Raw genomic sequence first — 22165 nt, 5'->3', positions numbered from 1 at the left:
AGTATTTTCAGGGATTAAAGTGAAAAAAATTCTTCTGACTGAAATTTTTTTTTTAGGCCAAGTCATATACCTTTTTAAATAGTCGAGACCAATAGCGTTTTAAGGGGATACGTTTTAAACCGCTTTAATATTGCCAGTAGGCGTATCAGTGAACAGTTGCAAAATCAAATGAATAAATAATAAACAGGTTTCTTCACCTAAGTTAGGGCTGCACGATTATTACAAAAATCATAATTGCTGATTATTCCCTTCGAATTGTAATTGCGATTTATTAATTATGATTATCAAAGTTTACATTGAATATATATATAAACAAATTTTGTTTAAACATGTTCTAATTTGCCTATATATATATATATATATATATACATACATATATATATATATATATATATATATATACGTATATATTATATAGGCAAATTATAACACGTTTACACAAAATTTGTTAACACACACAAGTACTTTTCCCCTTTATTTAACATAAATTGTAAGAATATGACTAATAGTAAAGACAAGTAGCCTACTAATAAATAAACATTATGCTAAAGTTATTAAATAGCAGTTCCAAACTAGTTTTTGTTAATACAATGTTGGTATGAGCCACTACAGTCATTTAAAAATATAAAAAATAACACAAAGAAAAATAGTGGCATTTTGGGGTTAACGTTAATATGGAAACGACAGTTACCATGGTGAATACACAATATTAACAATAACTGTTAATGAAACATGGAAACTCCTGGTGAATAGAATGAAAATCATACCTGCATTACTTTTATTTAGTGTAATTTACAACGTAATGGCGTTGCATGCTCGTAGTTTCTTTTGCACTTTATACAGTGAGGCGATATACAGCGCGCGCGCCGCCGCATTTGCGCGTGCAATTGAAGAGTATGGAATGATATTCCGGACATTATTCAAAAGGAATTGCAAATTGTATTTGCAATTGCGTTTTCAATTTGTGGACGCATAAAATGTGACATAACGCAAATGCAAATCGCGCATTACCGTTTGCATTTTCGTTTAAGCGAACGCACAGTGACTGCCAAATTTAAAATGGAAATGCAAAGTCTGTTTGCAACTGTGTTTCCCATATCTTACGAGTCTTGACCCTGTCATATTTAAATAGCAATTTCAATTACCACGTCTGCTTTTTCACTTTCTCAGCGTCGCGTATGTAACCAGCCAAAACTCAAATGGAATCGCAATTCCCTTAGTATTTCCATTTCCGATGCCTTACACGGAAACCTGTCAATCAGTGTGTCAAGGGTGGGATTATGCTATGGGGCGTGTTCGTGTTGGGACGTGACGTCACTCAAAAACTTTATTTCAGCGTACACTTAGGCTATGTCACTCCCTGGTAGTTCCTATTGTGCTGGGTTTTCTTAAGTCGTCATGATTCGCGAAGTGATTACAGAATGCTTAGAGTGGAGAGAGGAACGTGCTTTTGATCCACTCCAGGCTTTGATCACATCCCGCTCAGCAGGGTGAATACACCTCGTCTTTCCTTAATTTAAGACCTATTCAAACTAAAATTAAGACATTTATTACACTATTTGAGAAATGAAAGCCTATTTACGGCATTCAATTTATGAAAAGTGAATTTAAGACATTAAGGACAGACTGGAACCCTGCAATTGACGGAAATCCGTCATAGACTTCCTGCAATTAACGGAAATCCGTCGTAGCGACGGAGAACTTTAATCCCTGTATTTTAGAATGACCGTGCTTCCCTCCCTCATGTCCCCCTGAGACGAGAGATTTCTGTATACGCTCTATGCACGAACGCTGCTGACGTATTTCCAGTAGAATCTCAGCCAGCGTCTTTACTAGCGCATTCTAAAGCTTAGTGTAGGCTACTAGCGGAAAAACTTTCATAAAATTCATTTTCTCAGAAACGGAGACAACTCCACTGATGGTACAGCAAATATGCAGGGACCGTGTAAAGGGTTCTCTGCATTCCTGTCTGAACAGTCTCCAACACAAATTCATGTCTGGTGTTATCCACGTTTTAAATCTGGTACTGGCAGACACAACAGGCAGTGTCATAGAGTGTGCATCTCTCTTCTCACTACTTAATGATGTGGCAGTTTTCCTCAGGGAGCAGAGCATGTGAGCGGAGTGGAGCGGGAGCGAGCGGGGAGCGGGAGCGGGCGGATCTTGGACAGAGCGCAGAGCGGCATTTTTAAAAGGACGGAGCGTCGCCTTATTTCCCGCTCCAATTTCCCGCTCCAATTTCGCTCAGTTCACACCACGAGTCTGAAGCATGCTCAGTCAAACCTAAACCAGGATCCATCTGTCTTGCACAGTCATCAACAGTAGACTATTTTCAGTCAAAACTCGGCTCAATAATGGAGTTCAAAAAGTAGGCTACTTCAAAAAGGAAAATGAGAAGTCATACAGGTGTAGGCTACTATTAATATAAAACTAACTAACAATGATAATGTGGTACAAGAAAACAAATGTGGAGACATCGTTTCAGTCAGCAAAGATTCATTTTGGAATCTCAAAAGACACATCTCTCGAAAACATGAACGTGACCTACGCGAACACGCACCAAAAGGTTAGCAAATTGAATACGGTAACTTGTAACAAAGTGTAAATTAAATATAGCGTAATATTCAAACAAATTCGTTTTTTCATTCAAGTAGACCTAATGGTTCGTTTTATTCAGCCGAATTTGTGTCGTCCGTAATAATATTTATATTATTAGGCCCATTTATTCGTTTAATTTTACAGCAGTTTGTGTGTATGGAAGCCAATTTAAATTTTAATCGTGCGCGTTGCGCAAAAGTTCACTTATCAAAATTCTGGCCTTATAGTTAATTTACTTTTTTTTAAATGTAGCCTATATGTATATTTTTGTTTATATAATTTTTATTTATATTATTATGCCCATTTATTCGTTTAATTTTACAGGACTTTTTGTTTAGGCTATATTCCTTCTTACTTAGGCCTGTAATTTGAAATAAAACATTTCAATTTGAAAAACGTTGTTGTTGCTCATTAGTTGTTTAGGAGGTAAGGCTGTGGTCTAAGCTAAAATACATGTAGATTTGTGTCCTTTTTCGGAGCGAGCGGGGGGCGATTTGAGTGGAGCGCGAAGCAAACCTCGTTGAGCGCTGAGCGATAATGAGCGGAGCGGCCTGATGTAGCTTAGAGCGGGGGAGCGGAGGGGCAGGGCCGGAGTGGGGCCACTTTTCAGCCCGGGAGTTTCAGGCCCAAGACCGGCCCTCTTTTTCCATGGTGGAATTCCAAATTAGCACTTTTTCCAAATTGGATAAATGAAGCAACAGTTCAGCTCTTACTATTGTGTAGTTTTTATTAATACCATGGTTCAACAAATAATGTAAAGGTTAAATAATAATTCACTTAAGCTGAGAAGTTAACAAAAAATATTCCACTATTCCACAAGGATAGGTTGATAAATTAACAAAAGCAGAAAGAAAGAAAGAAAGAAAGAAAGAAAGAAAGAAAGAAAGAAAGAAAGAAAGAAAGAAAGAAAGAAAGCATTTGAAATGTCTTCCACAAAGACGCATATTGAACTAATGTTTACAGTTTTATTTGTATAAAAAAAAAGAAGCTTTTTTTTAATAAAAAAAACGTGATACCTACTAGATAAATGAGGCCTATGATTAATTAGATGCAAATAGAAATATAAAACCAGTCCTAATTGAAAGAAAACAAGTTGACAAAAACATTGAATCCAATATTGGGTGATATTATAGTATAATGAGAGATTTATAAGCTATTTTCTGTAGGCCAGTCATTTTTGACCGGGAACACCACAAGTGTGTCTATGTGCCATTTTGTACAAAATAAAAGTTTTTCAAAACAAATTTTCTGGTGAAAAATTAAAGTAGACTAGTGTGATCAACAGTGCCAATTTTTTCATATTTTATGTAATATTTACAAATTTGTTGAAGATTGAATCCAATATTGGGTGATAATAGCATAACAAGTGATTTATAATAAGCTATTTTTTGTAGGCCGGTCACTTTTGACCGGGAACACGAAAGGTGTTATAGGGTTTTGAACACAACCTGAGGGTTAAATAACTTTAATTCATATTGTTTATTCTGGTATCCTCTCTACCTGTCCCTGTAGTCATCATGGCCTCCTCATTTTCAGCGGGGGACTGGCTTATCTGCTGCTCAGAAGCTACAAAAAAAATAATTAAGAGGTCATTTTACTGCACAGATCAAGCTTGAGTTTTGTTATCAATATTAAATTGCATAATATTTGCAAAGTATATGAATCGCCATGTATTGGGTGATACAAAAAGGCTAATATTTTAATAAAATTTTATATTATTCTTGTGTGTAGGTTGACAACGCTACAACAGTATTAGCCGAATAATTACTAGGCCTATCCAAAGTCTTATATAAATTGTCTCTGGCCTATCTCTCTATACCTGTTGCCACTTGTGTTTGTCCTCTTGAAAATAAATCTGTAAGCTTGGCACATTTGGCAGCATCCTCCTCCAATGCCTTTCTTTTTTTCAACCTGGCTTTTTCAACCCCTCCTAGCCTCTTCCTCCCATCCATCCTCCCTGACGCGTACCTTTACGGTAGGGCCGTCCGACCCAGCTATCGGTAACGTTACCTGAGGAAACGTTTTGGAAAAGACGGGCTATGGACCCAACCAACTCTATGGGAGGGGAGGGGAGAACTCCCTCTCATGGTACAACCCATGCAGAGGCTGCGCGCTGCGGTGTCAGAATGTGGAACGTGTGTTGGAACTAACGGGACAATTTGACAAATGTAAAAAAATAAAAAATAATAATAATTCCTCGACCGGCCCAAAAGTGAAGCGGCCACCGGGAATTCTCCCGATTCTCCCGATTACCCACCCCGGGCCTGCTCCTTATCGATCCGGTACTTTAACGGTATTCTTATCGGTTCTTTTTGTTATATTAAAAAAATATATATAATAATTTAGAACACAATTAATATTGTTTTATATTTTGAAATGTAAAATAAATATCTATAGCAAAAGAAAAAGCAATGCTTTAACAAAACAAATAAAACATACGTTATGCAGAAGGGTGCAGGCTTTTGTGTTTTATATTCAGAAGACATAGGACACCAAAAACCAAGTACAAACACATGGTCAAACAAAAAAAAAGTATACAATTAAACAAATATACAAATTATATATCCAGTGCTTTAATTTCAGTAATATCTACTGACATTACTGTTCAGGAGTAATATGGGCTAAAAAGACATCTAATAAAGTCAGATGTAAAATAACACTGCACAGTTTATCATAGATAGATTAAAGCTTATATCATTCAAGAGCTGCGACTGATTTTCTCTTTGCCTTTTGTTATTTGATTCACATTAATGGAGCAATCGTCAGCAGGTTTATTAGACTGCTGCCTCTTTAAGACCAAATGCAGATCTAATCATTATTACACATCATATTTTCTCCCAACTATTAACGCCCATACTTAATCCTATTGTATTTGTTATTTCCCCAGTTGTAACCTAGTTTCATTGCTGTGATATCTGAGAGGAATTGGATTTAACAGGACTGCTTAGCTAATCAAATGATCGATCTCCTAACTGGCTCTGTATTGTGTGTTGTAACGTAACGTCGGCGTAACGGCGACCATCAATAAACGTTATGGATACAAACAATATTTTTTATTTTTTATTAAGCTGTTCTTGTCTTTACTAAAATAAAAATTAGGCTAATCAAAGGGAAGAGTGCTCTTACAAATCACGAGGGAGCGATTTGACCGCTGATTTTGGCTAACGTAATAGACTCGCTGTTTTTGCTGATGCTGAATCGTCTTTAGCATACAATACATTCATTACAAATGTAACTTTTAAGTTAAACGTGTATTTAAACTACACCTGGGGAAACTCACTTCACCTTCAGAGGCTCTGGGGCAGCTCTCCAATCGGGTTGCAAGACACTGCGTACTGCAGACAGATGCACTGTGCAGCCTGCCCAGGCGTGTAGGCTATGAACATAAAATATACTTAAAAAATATTATCTGATTTATAAATGGGGTGGCAACAGGGCCGGGTGGCAAGACTGTATCCCAGGGGTGGCAGCTGCCACCCTTTGCCACCCCGTAGATCCGCCACTGCTTACATACGGTTCCTTTAAATTCAGTCTCAGTGGATTTTGCTGGTTTATGATGAAGGCTAGCTAAACATTGTTTAGGTTTTCTAAAGCGCTAAATTGACTAAATGTGCTAAATAAACTTAGTTTTATTGTTATTAGTACTAGTAGTAAATTACGTGACACGTGGTCATGTGGTGATGTCAGCATGGCAATACCCATTAGGGGGCGACCAGCTCTACATAAAATAAAACTGTTTTTTTCCAAGTCCAAGTTAAAGATTGATGACTGGAGTCTTCATCTAATGTGAGTGGAAAATCTTTTTAATCGTATTTCTCCAAACTGCTATTATTTCTTTCACAAATGACATAACTCAGTCATATGTGACTTAATTACCGTATCTCGAGGTCTTGTCAGTGGACTTTAAACCTCTGCTTCCAACAGCGATTACATTACATTAGCTTGTTTATTTATTTATGTATCCGAGATAAATGTGTTTAACACCCAAACAAACGTGTTGCTGAGTTACATAAAAGGAAGAGAACTCGCGTTGCACTTCACAGAGAAAACACGCATGTTGTCAAAGTGAAAGCGCCGTCCACTGGCTGCAATGGGCGGGCGTGTGTGTGTGTGTGTGTGTGTGTGTGTGTGTGTGTGAGAGAGAGATAGTGTTTTCAGTTGCAGATTTGCTTAGTGCTCACACGGAGGAAGAAGCCTTCAGTGTGCACTCATGGATTAATATCCAATTGGAGTAATCAATAGGATTTCATACACCTCCATGACCTACTACAAGGACTTTTACATAGCGAGATCATGTGAACTTCACGCAACTGTTGTGGTTGGCTTACCAACAAGCTCGTTTCGATGATTTTAATGACCCTCTTCATCGCCTTTATCGCGGGATTTTGGAATAGGCCACCAAAAGCAAGGGTAGGAAATGCGCACTCGCGGTGCACTAATGTCACTCAGAGCATGTCAAATTAATTTGTTGAATGCATTTATAAGTTTATAGTGGTGATCATGTATGACCCATTGTGAGTGAAATGTCAGATTATCGATCTGCTAAATATATTTGAACCATGTTGTAAATATGTTGTAAATATGTCGAACAGCATTGTTGTAAAACGTCCTATTTCAACGTATATAAAATGTGCAGGGAGGCATTTTCTATTGGAAATTTATAGACAAATTATATTTTTCTTGGAAAATGTCTTGCTGACATTTCTTGCTGAAATGAATTTATAAATATTTAGGCTATTTATATTTTAAAAAAATATTTTAATATGTACAAAGAAGGCTCAAAACTATTACATATAGGCTATGTTATATAAATCTATTTTACAGCATGTATATTTAGGGCATTTTACTTTATGTAGGCTAATATATAGGCCACTTAGGCCACTGCGGTTGTTGCATGTTATAGACATCAGATTACAGTGCGCACATTGTGCACTAAAGCGTTACATACAACGATGAAAACGTATACTTTAAGGTTCGCATGTTAGTCATCGGAAATAACTCAATCAAACTTGCAGGTGCACGCGCGCTGTCACGCTTTACATTGCACGTAGCTTGTTAAATCCTGTGCTATCAATTACGAAACGACACGATTTCATAGACTTGATGATCTTGAAATATTGAATATTATTTTCTTTGAATCCTAATGGCAAGCCATTTTAATATCTAACTCATTCTTTTAAACTAAAGAGTAGGCTATAGGCTATTATGTAGTAGCTTATTTTTACTTACTAATAAGTAATCCAATAGTGACTAGTATCAATTTTTATTTCACTACTAACTGTTTACTAGACACCAATTAGCTATTTTGTACTTTTTAATGCTACAAGTCATAGAGACTATTCGACTGTCACTGGCAACAAATTGCAAATTTGCCAACGAGTTTATTTGTGATTATACTATTGACTAGTTTTATCTAGTCCTGTGTAGGCCTATTGTTTATTTGGTAGTAGTAGGCTACTTAAATGTTAGATACTAGTAACTATCCCAGTTGTAAAGTACTAGTAGCCTAACAACTCTAGTTGCAGTTTCTTTTATAGCCTACTTCTGTAAAGACTAGTCAGATTAGCTACTCTATAGATCGACTGAACACTTTACTAATACATTTGACTTTTTACTAAGCTTTTAAATGTTACTTATTGTAGGCATTAGTGTCTTTATTAGTAGGCCTACTAGGAAAACTGGAACGGTTAACCAAATTCATTTGAATGAAGTTAACAAATATAAGTAGGCTACGAGTACTTAATGAATAGGCTTTACTGGTAAAAAGAAAATCGCAAGTAAATTGTTGATATCTAAATTACAATTCAATGGCAAAAATGTGCTTTGTTACCAGTGAGAATACTATAAGAAGTAATATCTAATATGTAAGTACTAGTAGCCTATGTAATGAAAAGTTATAAGTGAAACTGAAACTGATTACTAATAATTAACTAGGGATGCATCGAAATGACGAAAGCCGGATAACAAATGGCGTTTTTTTGTGCGCGCATTTCCCCCCATTTATTTAGCAAATTTTTCACCATTGCATAAATTGAATAGTCAATATGCTTTTTACTATTTTGTCTTGCTTTTTAAATAAAAAAAATAATATTACAATACAATAAAAAATATTTATTCAACACGTTTTAACATTCCAGCAGACATTATACATACAAAGCACAATATAACTTAATATACTAAATCAATTATTAAACTAAACATATTTTTTATTTTGCCATCTTTGAGCAAGGAAAGATTAAATCAAGTGTTTACATGTTCTCTCAATCGGATTACAAAAGGAATAAACCACCCCTTTCAATCCGATCGAAATTTCATTCGGATCGAGCTCATTTGGATCAATTAAGGTGTTTTACATGAAGGTTTTTTAGTCCGATTGAGTCGTCAATCCGATTAAAGTGTCCATGTAAACGCAGCTATTGTTCGGTCAAATTTATTCTGTCTTTTCATTTATTCAACTGAATAATTTCGGTTGCCGAACATTCGGTGCTTCCCTATAAATAACAAAAAGACAATGGCTTGCTAAACATGCATGTTCATTTGGTAAACAGAATTGCTTTGTCAGTGTTTCTCAATGAATAAGTGCTGAGTGGCAGGAATGGTTAATTCCATGTTATGATCAGCTGAGATTTATGTGTATTTGTTTATTGTAGTTCAGTATTTGTGTTTAAGTTTCCATATACTGTGCACTTTGTTTCCTGGAACTGTTATTCTTTCCAACAAATGAAAGAATCACTTCTCTATCTGTGGAATTTTTGCAGCATTTTGCACTTCTGAGTATTAAAAAAGTGTGTGATTTCTTACAGAGAACTGGACGATGTGTTTGTAACCCTTGGTGCTTTGAGAATCACATGGAATGCCTTTTGAACTCAGAGGTTTGGAATTCTATCTTAATTCTGAGGTATATCTAAGAAATTAGACTGCTTATTTCTTTTGCTGATTGCTGTGTAAATCTGGCACAAAGCCTAGAGTGAGTTGTACTATAATCCATTAGGGGAAAAAAAAAATCAGTGTAGAAAGAATTTTCACTTAGAAATTGCACAAATAATTACAAAGAAATGACAATTAACATGTGAATGTTTTACTGAAATAGTGTTTTCTTCTAAAACATACTCCAATCATCTTTATTTTATTACAACTCCGAAATATCATTATTATTGCACAGAAAAGAAAAAAAAAAGAAAAAGAAAAAAAAACTTAGTTCAACAGCTTTTGTGACAATGTGCCCCAATAGCAGGTCATGTTGACACTTAATTATGGGGTAAGTTGTCACAATGGCCTGTCATTAAATAGTCTGAATGAAACATAAGCGATTCTTGAAACAGCAAAAATAGAAGAAAATACAGTTGTTGAGGCCATGAGAAGTTGGCTGAGTTATTAGTATAACATAATAATATATAACACGTGACAACTTTTCCCGACTTGACGTTTATGAAAGATAAAAAAAATAAAATTATATATATATATATATATATATATATATATATATATATATATATATATAGACATTTGGACTTTGGACTCTTTAGAGTTCTTGAGTTTATAATTGTTGAGATACAGCCCATGTGACAACATCACCATGTGAGCAATCTGATGCACTAGATATTGAATCATCTGAGATTTCTGTAAAGTCCAGTTTAAATGGCCGTATAGCTGGTGCCGCCCCACTATAGAGTGCATTAGCTAAGCGTGCACGTCTTCATAAAATTCCCACACGACTTGTAATATGACTCTACAAGAGCAATCTCTGGCTCCTGTGCCTAGAGCAAACAACACTATTGTCTGTAATTGGCACAAAGTTGTTTGGCCTTTTCAATTGTCTTACAATGAAAAGGGTGGAGAATTGTGACCTTGAAAAGTGGCAGATTTAGATTTCAATTCTATTATCACAATGCTGGTGAAAAAAAAGCGATATAAAACTTGACTCACTTTTAACTCTTTCCACACCATTGACGGAAATTTCCTGCGATCTGTGTTTTCACAGTTATAAGGTAGGGGGCGCTATTACGCATCATCTGAAAGAGTACTGAATCTCCGGATCAAAACACAGGAAAAGAAGAAGCAGAAACAAGCGATAAAAACGTTGTAGTCTTCAACAAAATCATGATTTTCTCAGCTTTTTGTTCTATTTTTGACACTTACCCACATTCAAGTGTTGATTAAAAAAAGCATGAAGCTTAGAATAAAGCGGATTGTATTGTTTTGCTCTGCTCTGTTCTTTTGATATATTACATGTTCAGATATTCCGGGGGCCTTTTTACATTTTTTTTTTTTTTTTTAAATGATCAAAAATGCTGGCGGTGGCTGTCAACTTTTTTCAAAAACACTGGTGGGGAAAGAGTTAAAGGTTTTATATAAAGGAGAGATGTCTTCAATTATTGCCTAATACTTTCATGTTTTGGGCTATTTAAAAAGATGTTGGTGATAAAGTATGTTTACCAGCTGTAATGAATAAAAAAAAAAAAAAAAAAAAAAAAAACATCAAAACAAAATGACTTTTTTGGACTAAATCCATGAAATGATCCCTTGATGAAACTTCTATAAGATTCTATATATGAAGTGCAGAAGCTTTTAAGTTCCAGAAGGTTTTCTTCTAAAAGTTATCCTTGTTCTAAAATACCTTCTTTTGGAGATGATGACACTTTAATGCATTAAGCTTACGGGAAAAAAGTGAAATGTGGATTATTAATATATAGTTATGATTCATTCAAATACCAAGAAAGTATCTGTTTACAAATGGGCTATTCTGGTGAACATCTGTGTATTGTTTATTTTTTCTGCTTATTTGAGGATTGTGCCATTAGTTTAGTAACATGATATGACCGGCCTCTATTGAAATCAGTGCTTTGCACAACGTACAGATGTATTTCAACACTGATAATAATCATAAATGTTTCTTGAGCATTAAATCATCATATTAGAGTGATTTCTGAAGGATCATGTGACACTGAAGACTGGAGTAATGATGCTGAAAATTCAGCTTTGATCACAGCAATAAATTTACACTTTACAACATATTCACATGGAAAACAGTTATTTTAAATTGTAATAATATTTCACCATATTTCCATTCTCACTGTATTTTTGATTAAATAAATGCAGCCTTGGTGAGCAGAAGAGACTGCATTCAAAAACGTAAAAAAAAAAAAAGTGATCCGAATCAGTCGATTACAAAGTTCTCTTTTGGTTGGGATGTAACTGTAGACAGCAAAGCGGCTTATGAGGGTTTGGATCAGAGCCATATGCTGCATTATTGTGTCAGGGTTTATGCATAAACAGAAGGTTTATGTTCAGAAGAGCAACATAATGCAGTGAAACACAGGGGTGGGGAATAAAGGGTTTATGAATTAAATGTTAACTGGAAAACTCTCTGGAAAACTTTAGTGCCTCATTAGTTGAAACTGCAACACGTGGCATTGCATGTGTATGTGTATGTGTGGTTAAGTGATTATAATGGCTTGGAATTGCAGGATTATTGAGCATGTTTAACTGATGTCATATTACGATTCTGTTTATGTATTTTGTGTATGTTCAGCTGTCTATGTGCTCTATTGCCCATGGCTGAAGGTCAAGCAATACAGGCGCTGCGAGACCTCCAGAGAGCACTAGAAGAGACGGAGCATTTATTTAATGTAAGCGTGAAATATTATATTTTGATGCATTGTGCAACTTAAGGAGAAACTGCACAGTCGATTTATCTTAGTTTTGTGTAAGTCTATCCTTCAGAATCCTAATTTCCAAACATCATCTTTTCCAGAAATCTGATGCACGCTTGTACACTCCAAATACTGATAATATCAATGTAAGTTTACTTGTATAACTAAAGGAAATGAGACCAGTCGGACAAAATGTAAGCCAACAAATGACTTAAGTAACACTGGCATTGTGATGGATAAATTCTGCATAAACCCAATCCAGTGTTATTCTGTTTGTTTGCAGGACTGCACATATAAGCTTATTGACTGTTTTCTGATGGAGATGAACGTTCTCTTGCATGAAGAAGATCCAACAAATAATAACCAGTTCATGATAGAGACAACTTTAAAAAAATATAGTGGAACTGTAAGTCAAAGCAATAACCACAATGTGTGTGTCGGGCATCTATGTGTGTGCATCATTCAGAATTGACTAAATATTGATGCAGCGGAATTGTAACAAATGTTTTAAATAATGAAAAAATGTTTTTCAGCATAAATGACTCATAAACATGTCTATACACACAATATATGGAGTATTTCTAGAAACATTCGATTATATTAATAATACACCTTTGAAATGGCACTACAGAAATTTGCATTTAAAAAAAGTACACCCAAAAATGAAAATTACCCCATGATTTACAGTACTCGCCCACAAGCCATCCTAGGTGTACATGACATTCTTCTTTCAGTCGAACACAATCGAGTTATATAAGAACATATCCTGGCTAATGCGTCGGGTCAGCGGTCACTCTTCCGCAGGAACTCAACTCCCTCAATGTAAACATTGGCGTAAACCTGTGATTTAGTTTATAAAGTTTCCAGTGATTTAGTTTATAAATATAAAAAAATATATATATTTCTTACACAAACACATGGCTTTGCTTCAGAAGTCCTTTAGGAGTCATATGGATGGATGCACTTTTATGGGCTTCGTCCCCCATTCACTCCAATTGTTAAATTAAATGATGGTATAATTTTCATTTTTGGGTGAAGTATTCCTTTAATAAATATATTTGGTAACACTTTATAATAACTGCACACTATTAATCAATAGTTAAGCATTAGTAAACAGTTAATTCATCATTTATAAAGCATTAATAGACATTAATAAGCAGTTGTATTTTCATAATATATTAATGATCAATTTATCATTTTTAAATGAAGTATTGCATTATTTACACACCAGTTATTTAGGAGTTGTCAGTGATTCATAAGATCACTTAGAAAGTGTAAGTAAATGTAGTAAATGCAGGTTAGGTAGTTATAAAGCATTTAGTAGTGGTCAGTTTACTATTTTTGTGAGCTCATCTAAAGTGAGGACTAGTTATGCATAAAGGAGATTTAAAGACTCAGTATCTTCTAAACAGAAAAAGGAAACCAAAACAACACAGTGATACAGAACATAAAAATATTTAACAGCTTGTAAATCTCCTCTGTAAATGCTTTACAAGGCATAACTAGTCCTCACTTTAGATGAGCTCACACAAAATAGTAAACTGACCACTACTAAATGCTTAAATACATGTTAATAAAGCATTTATTAACACACTAAGTTACTATTACTATATGTCTGAATAATAAGATGTATGAATGTGCATTTAAATAGTTTATTAATCATTTACTCACACTTTCTAAGTGACCGTATGAATCACTGACAACTCCTAAACAACTGGTGTGTAAATAATGCTAAACTACATTTAGAAATGATAAACTGATCATTAATAAAGTATGAAAATACAATTATTAAACACATTATAGATATGCTTTTAAATCAAGAATACAGCATTTATAACTGTATTTATAAACTGCTTATTAATGTCTATTAATGCTTTATAAATTACGAATTAACTGTTTACTAATGCTTAACTAATGATTGACGGATGCGTGCAGTTATTTATATATATAATTTTTTGTTTATTATTAGTAAAATTGTGTGAAATATTATAGTAAATAATATTTATAAAGTTTATATATAAAATGATCTCTGAAAACAATACATTTTGTGGTGTTTCTTAAAGCTGATTACTGTTGGTCAAGAAAAAAAGTCTTATTAGACAAATAATTCAGCATAAATCCAATTCAAGTTCACAGTCATGAATCAGAAAAGGATCGGATTCTTCAATTCTGAATGATGTTGATATGTATAAGAATAAATGATGGTCATGTTGGTAATGAGTTTGTGTTTGGACTGCTCCTACAGGAGTGTAAAAAAACATACTACTGTGAACAAGAACTCACCAATCCCATGGTTTTCTTTGAGAGGATGAAGACATTTCTCCAGAAACTGTCATCAGTTTGCAAGGGAAGATCGAATGTAACATGTGATTAGAATCATACTTTATCTCACTGATTGCATGTACAATAAGCTCATTTATCTATTATCATTTTAAATTATGCTAGTGTCTTTTTTGTATTACTATTTATATCACTTCACTCTGAAAGTGTCACTTTGTTAATATTGTAAGAAAATATTTTGTAACAAAGGGGTTTTGTGAATAATTGTTGAACTGTGAATGTCTTCTAAATGTACAGAATGTTGAGGTGAAATATGAAAAATAGTTTAATGTAATATAGCTTTTATATATTGTTTTATATTCCATGTATTGCTACATTAAAGCATGTTTTATTAACACGTAGTTGTTTGTTGGCATGTTGTGGTGAATTGGATTGGTTTCTTATCTCAATATTTATGCATTTGCTCTGAAGTGGATTAAAAAAAGACTCTGTCTGGAGGAAGCGGCAAATACCATTATTTTTAACTTTGAGGAACAAAGAGTCTCTATTATTTTGCTTATCTAAGGAGGGATTTCCTGTGGATTTCCTCCACGCCTGTCCCATGTGAGCCAACTACTTGTTCATGTCACCATGACTTATTATGCAATATAAATCAGTAAGTTGAAAATAACGATTGAATTATTTCAGCATTAGTTATTCAGCTGCTTACCTGATGTTGAGCTGGTTGATGCTGCAGGTGATCAGGCCCATTTCAATAAGGAGGTTCAACCAACTCTGAGTTAAAGTCCCCCTGTCTGTAGTCAATCATTTTATCCCTTAAAACTCATCTTTGATCTCCAAAATTACACATTTAAATGTTTTTTTCCTTGAAAAAAATAGCTTGAATGTAACTCGACACCCTTGCCTCATTTAGTATGCAGTTCTATGAATATGCAAATGAGCCCCGCCTCCACTCACTCACTCCAGCTCAGAGATCCACTCGTTGACGATCACACGTTGATCTGATTGGTTACAAGGTAGTTTGTGACGTCAGAAACACCAGCGATTTCAAACCATGTTTTTGAGACTGTCTTTGGTTCACTGCAGTTTTAAGCAGAAAATACTCAGCAATGGTGTCGACTTATGAATTTACACGTGGTTTGTCTTAAAGCATATTAAAAACACCACATAGACTGATAAACAACATTAAAAGCTTGATTTTCACCACATTTTTATCCCTAAGGCTAAAAAGAAAAAAGAACGTAGTATAAAAACATAATTCAGTCAGGTAAAGCTTTAAGCATAAGGTTCATTGGTGTAGGGTACATGACTTTACAAACATTCGACATATTAAATAAATATCATTCAGTGTCTATTTAAATGTGCAGAAGCTTTTTCCTTATGAATCCAACCTGTTACATTTTGTAATTAGGGTAGCCCAGAGCCATAGAGAGAGAGAGTTGCGACACTCCCATAGACCTCCGTTGTAAATAATGGCGGCGCTTTTAACCGCCTACTTCCGGGATATGAAGATCGGAATAGTTCCAAACACTGTCATGTGGGCGTTGGACACCATTCACTTACATTGCTGCGCGTCGAGTTGTTCCAGAGTTAAGTTGCCGAAATATCGACCTCTTTTGAATTGTCAACTGTCTATATTGTATCAGAGGCCCTTTGCGATGCTTATACTGGTCTTCATTTGTACATGCACAGCGTAATTATTTATATTTTATGTTGGTTGTTTCAACCAATTTTCAAGCACTGCCTGCTAGCTAACGTTAGTTAGCTAGCGCGACTTCGTCAGCTAAGAGTTCGGTAATGAATCGCTACCACCTTTATAGCAACTTTTATTTAATAAAATTTTTTGGGATATACTAACTTTTCATTATGTTATTATTGTCTTGAGTGAAGCGGCTTGTGAGAACAATGCTGGACCTTTAGGATTGTTATGGCCATCTCCAGTCCTGTCTGTTTCATGGATCACCTGCCCCTGGTTTTTGTTTTTCTTGTTCACACACACAAGCACACATTTTTGTTGTCTGTCATTGTTTAATAAAAAATATTTTATTTGAAAACCTTCATTTGTATCAGCCATGCTTAAATTCGTTTTTAATCTGTTATAGTTTTGATAATGTGTATGGCCTTAATCTTAAAATAATATTCTTAGTCTTAACATGATCATGTTTCACGTTGTGGTCCTGGGGGTGGCCACTTTCATCAGAAGAAGTGAGCTAGCTTCTAAGCGAATTCTGAACGGACCGCCACGGCAGACCTCTTGCGTGATCATGAAGGTAGGCTAATGGCTGAATCAAAATTTATAAGCAAAATCACGGGAATCAATAGCCTAATACAGCCCAGTTGTGCTAAAATAAATATCATGAGACGTCCATCATCAGATGAATGATATGGAAAAGTTAAGTTAGAGCCGCTAAAGCCAGTGCTACTACCCATGCGAACATGAACACTAAGCTTTTCCCTCCAAAAATATAGCCTAAAACTTATCTCCAAATGCAAAACTGACATTAACAAAATGCAATAATGCAATAACAGCTGAAAAAGTACTTGGGTGTGTGTTTTATTTTATATTTACCGTTCAATAATGCAATCGCTGCTGTCTGTCCCATAGAAGAACATGACAGCCAGCGTATGTTTTGGAACTATTGGGGCTTACATGAACCACGTGACAGCCATAGCGGCGACATCAGAGAGTGTCGCAACTCTCTCTCTATGGCTCTGGGGTAGCCTAATGAAATGAACATTTGATTTCTTATCAGCCAACAGCAAGAAGGCAGAGGTTTGCAAAATGGGCGGATGAAGAGGAGATGGCCACAATACCAGATATTTGAAGATTATTAAAATCCAAGAAGAAAAATAAATAAAGGCTTGTTCACACCAAGGACGATAACTATAAAGATATCGTTCTAAAAATTGTTCTCAATATTAAAGATTAGCAGAGTTCACACCACAGCTATAAGGTTAACGGCACAGAGAAACGATATCGCTTTCAGAACGATTTTATGCAGCTGATGAACGATGACAAAATTGACGGCCAATCAGAATCCATCCTGCTTTAACGAGCTTGAGCATTTAAAGTGACAGACGAGCACTCAGAATAAACCGTCCGCTGGTGTGGACGCTAATATAGTTATCTTTATAGGTGTAAAAGGGCCTTTACTGTTACTTTTGTATTGATAGGAAATAAATAAACAGTGAATGATTTGTGTGTAGGCCTATTTAACAGATTACTGTATTGAAGGATGCCAGATGGGTAGAGATATATGCCTTGCCCTGTTTCACTTCCGGAAGGAAATTAAACCCATCAATGTCATCCAACAACCAAATTGGAGATCCTAAAGGAAATTACTTCCAGAGGTCGCAGCAATATGCTATCAAGTAAATGGGATTTATCAGATTACTCCTCTTTAATGGCTCTCGCGGGTTTGTGTTCAGGAAAAAACTAACTCTCAGGAAGAGCATGAGAGCGAGGCACACATTCCTTCCCGCTCTGCGTATCAAAATATCCGAAGATTCTTAAATCAAAATGCATTTTCTACATATGAAAAATGACATTAGGTATTCAGTCTTGTTTCCTGGAAAAAACAAAACAAAACAGAGTTTCCCTCATTTCCGGGTGAACATCCTCAAGAGTTTTCACTTAACCTCCTTTCTGAAACGTGGTTGACTTGGTCTCTGACCTGAAAGCCGAGGACTGTCCGTCAAGAAGATACAAATTGCTGTGCTTATGAATGAACAGGCTCCCATATAGGACAAATGAATGCCAGTACTACTTTAGGAGGGAATGTGTTATAGGCAATGCATACAACTATTTCTGAATTATTATCAAATTACTTCTGGAATACAATGCATCCAGTAGGAAGGGCGGATACTGTAACATCCGCTGAACTTGCTTTAATGTATCCTGCGCTCAGATCGTAAACTGTTTTAAATCAACCTAGGGTCCTTTGCACTAATGACCTCAAGCCAAACACCCCCCCAGAAGCCTTTTTCTCCTTGGTTGAACATTATTAAAGTTAGAGCTTATTTAGAGATATCAGCCGGATGACTTAGTGCAGGCTAGGATGTATCTCGTAAATTACCCCACTTATAATGGCTGGAATGGTACCAAACTTCTGCAGTAGTACAAATAGGTTCTGTACTCATAAAACGAGGCATTGGAAAGTTTGTAAGTACATCAGGAGTTTATTTAAATAACACTTGCCTGACGGCTCATGCTACTGCTGACCCGGACGTCGAGGTCACTTCCGTGATTTGGGAAAAGTATGTCTTGAGGTCATGGTGCAAAGGACCCTAGGTTGATATTACTCCGAACCATCCCTTTAAGCAAAACTGTGTAAGATGTTAAGACTTGTTTTCGGTCTTAACATCTTGAATTATATCTCTTGAATTATGTTTATTGCTCTTCTCCAATTAGCAAATACTTTTTTAATTGTTCCAACATAAATCGAACCAAATTTAGAAGAAAAATTTAGCCGTGATAGTGAAAGAACATTTTTCTCCTTTGTACACTGAAAAAAAAGACACTATGAAAGCAATCCGGTCGAGTGAGTTTTCAAACGCCTCTGGAAGTGGTGGGAAGTGGACGGAAAAACCTTCTAGACTTTTACACCTGTATTTAGAGTCGTCCACTTGCGATCCGATCGACCGAAACGCATCTTAACACCAGCTGTAAACGGGGCCGTTGATATCCCACAATCCTGTGCTTTTCATTCTGCGACAGTTGAGCTAAAAAAAAGATGGCGTCTGAAAGTTGCGGCTGGTCAGTTGGTAAATGCAAGTTTTTAACCAATGTTTTCCACTTCTGATGTCATTTCTAGCAAGAAATTACTGTTGTATAGCAAAAGATCAACGGCACAATGAATCAGCCGACTTCATAGCGAATCTGCAGCGTGAACTGATCAGCACAAGTTCAGCGATGATATGTCAAGTTGCTTTCTTTGTTGTTCGCACGTGAAAGCATTTGTTTGTTTTTGTTTCAAGTCACTCGTTCCAGAGAGACGTTCTGTTCTGACCGATGACAAACATAAATGTGATCAGATAATAATCAGACCAACTCAACCGCACAAGACACATAACATTTTGTTTGGCTTGAAGGATCAGTCATTATGAATCTGGTCCACCTGTACCACGATAAGCATCTAAAAATACCACAAATTCACAAATAAATGCATAAGTGCAAAGTGATAGAAATATGTCCAAGAATCATCATAAAAAAATTATATGACAGTATATATGACAGTGAAATGGCTTTATATACCAACACAATTATAAAAACATACAGTACACACTTTCAGAAATGCCTCAATACAAAAAGAAAACAGTAACAACAAAAGATTTGTGGAGACACATCTATACAGACATGTGATGACTGTGACGGGTGCAAAACTGATACTGGGCATTCAAAGCTACATATTCAGAACGATCGCTCGCTTTTCACCTTTAATAGAAAACATTTGTACACATTTGACATGTAAAAAAAAAAGAAGTATATTTACTATAGATTACATTTAGTATTTTTAAATTATTTTTAAATAATGCACCGCATTGTTTCGTGAAACCATAAAAAAACATTCTGTTGGAATATATTCTGCATATGTAAAACATAACATTTAAAAACGTAAAGAAGCAAGTTTTCTGCTCCTCATTGGATGTAATGTTCATGTGCACACACACTGTATGTGTACACACACACGCACGCACGCACGCACGCACGCACGCACGCACGCACGCACGCACGCACGCACGCACGCACGCACGCACGCACGCACGCACGCACGCACGCACGCACGCACGCACGCACGCACGCACGCACGCACGCACGCACACACACACACACACACACACACACACACACACACACACACACACACACACAGCTGGGTTCAAAAGTCTGAAATTTACAACATGGTGAGTGAAAATTTAAATAAAAAGAAATTGGCCTGGTTTCACAGACAGGCTTTAGATTAAGCCAGGATTAGGTCTTTATAAACATGCCTTAAAAACATTTCTGGTGTGCATCTTGAGACAAAACAATGACACTGACATATTTTGAGATAATATCAGTGCAAGTTGCTTTTAAAACAGCTCAAACATGCATTTTAGTCTGAGACTTTAGGTTTAAACCTCGTCTGTGAAACCAGGCAATGAAGTATTTGGTATATAAGGTTTTGCTCAAGTGCTTCTGTCATTAAAGCATTATTTATAAATAAATTCTTAAATATATATATTTTTTATTAATCCCATATCATTGTTTTTTATTTTACTCTTAGTAAAAAAAATAAAATAAAATAAAAATCCAAGATTTTTAATGTGGACTTTTGAACCTCACTGTATCTCTAGATAATAAAAGGGGTGTTTCATGAGTCCACCTTCCCATACGTCCCTTCAGGAGGCCGGTAGTATTTGGGAAAGGCCATCAGCTGGAGCATGTTGAAAGCATATTTTCTGCACTTTATATTCTTTTGCACATTCTCAATCCGGCAGCCTTCTCTGATGAGGGGAAGATGATGAAGAAAGAAAGAAAGAAAGAAAGAAAAAGGAAAGGGATGATGATGAGGTCGATGAAATCCAATTATCCAAAACAACAGTACAAAGGCCTCAGTGTTTTACAGTAAATATGCAGAGCATGAGGAAACATTTAGATTCTACTCAATAAATAACACTTCAATTATGAAAGCGTAAAATGGAAAGATCTGTGACGTAGATGGTGTATTTAGAGCGAGTCGAAAACAAACACATCCTCACTTCCTTCTCACCTTCTGATTTAAAAACATGACTGATCCAGAATGAGGATTCAGGCATCATTTACTGTACTTGCCCTCAGACATTTCCAAACATTTCATGCTCAACCAAGCAAAAAAACATGAGGGTGGAAGACATGAGGGTTTAAACAAATAAATATTACTGAAAATCTCAGTTTGAGCGCTCAAAGTGAAAGTACTACAACTTGTTAGTTGCTAGTAGTGGTAAAACATCAAATACCCGTAAACATACAGTTGCCAGTCCTGTACGAAACACAGAGTTATTGGTGAAGACAGAGAGAAACACTCAGGGAAGCAAGTAAGAAGTTAGACGCAGCTGGGTTATAGTATAATCAGCAGTTTATTGGTATTTTGCAAGCAAAAAAACAAGACTTAAAATGAGCCACACCACCAGCAGGTGCGAGCTGACGAGCAGAAGGGCGATGGGATAGAAGTGGCGGGACGCCGGCTTGTTAATAGCTATGGATCCCGCTTCAGGGTCGTCCCATTGGGCAACCTCTCTCTGGGCCAAGAGACCGCTGAGCGTTCCCAGAAGAAACGAAAGAGAGAAACAAGCAAACATCCAACAAGAAGTTAGTTCAATGCGTCGGTTTGGACAAACAATTTCAAGAAAAGGTGAAATGGGTTAGTCCGACATACAAGACACACACACTCAACAATATGCCAATACAAACCAGTTTTAAAATGATGAAAAAATAATGGGAAATGGTGACAAAAATACCAGAAGCAGGAGGACAGTATTCTCATTAATGGTTCTTGAATGTCTATATCTATCAGTTATGTGAACACTGATCTGACTGACCTTTCCGCAAGCCTACTCTGCTCTGATTGGTCAGATGGCTCAGTCTGTTGTGACTGGTCTACTCTGCTCTGATT

General features: G+C 35.9%; 2 protein-coding genes and 1 long non-coding RNA gene across 9 annotated transcripts in view; 2 read left to right on the top strand and 1 right to left on the bottom strand.

The window, feature by feature from the left end:
- The first annotated feature begins 6733 nt into the window (after positions 1 to 6733).
- il15 (interleukin 15) lies at positions 6734 to 14932 on the top strand. Its single transcript, XM_082164302.1, has 6 exons — positions 6734 to 7008; positions 9402 to 9496; positions 12131 to 12227; positions 12353 to 12397; positions 12535 to 12657; positions 14497 to 14932. The coding sequence occupies exons 1-6, from the start codon at positions 6943 to 6945 to the stop codon at positions 14623 to 14625; spliced, it is 555 nt and encodes a 184-aa protein (XP_082020428.1). The 5' UTR covers positions 6734 to 6942; the 3' UTR covers positions 14626 to 14932.
- LOC309494848 lies at positions 9504 to 11713 on the top strand. Its single transcript, XR_014204449.1, has 2 exons — positions 9504 to 10794; positions 10836 to 11713. It is a non-coding gene; the product is annotated as an uncharacterized lncRNA (long non-coding RNA).
- A 4827-nt stretch (positions 14933 to 19759) lies between the features above and the next one.
- Positions 19760 to 22165, bottom strand: part of inpp4b (inositol polyphosphate-4-phosphatase type II B) — a 175585-nt gene continuing 173179 nt past the window's right edge. For 4 of the 7 annotated variants that reach the window (XM_082164277.1, XM_082164276.1, XM_082164275.1 and 1 more), the window contains one exon: positions 21032 to 21807. In XM_082164277.1, coding sequence (XP_082020403.1) covers positions 21630 to 21807 — 178 coding nt within the window. In that variant the 3' untranslated portion in view covers positions 21032 to 21629. The other 3 variants (XM_082164272.1, XM_082164273.1, XM_082164274.1) reach the window with 2 other exon arrangements.

The sequence above is a fragment of the Leuciscus leuciscus genome (assembly GCF_965113295.1).
Source record: "Leuciscus leuciscus genome assembly, chromosome: 3".
Lineage (NCBI taxonomy): Eukaryota > Metazoa > Chordata > Actinopteri > Cypriniformes > Leuciscidae > Leuciscus > Leuciscus leuciscus.
Note: the sequence above shows the minus strand (reverse complement) of the source record. Positions and strands in the feature narration are given on the sequence as shown.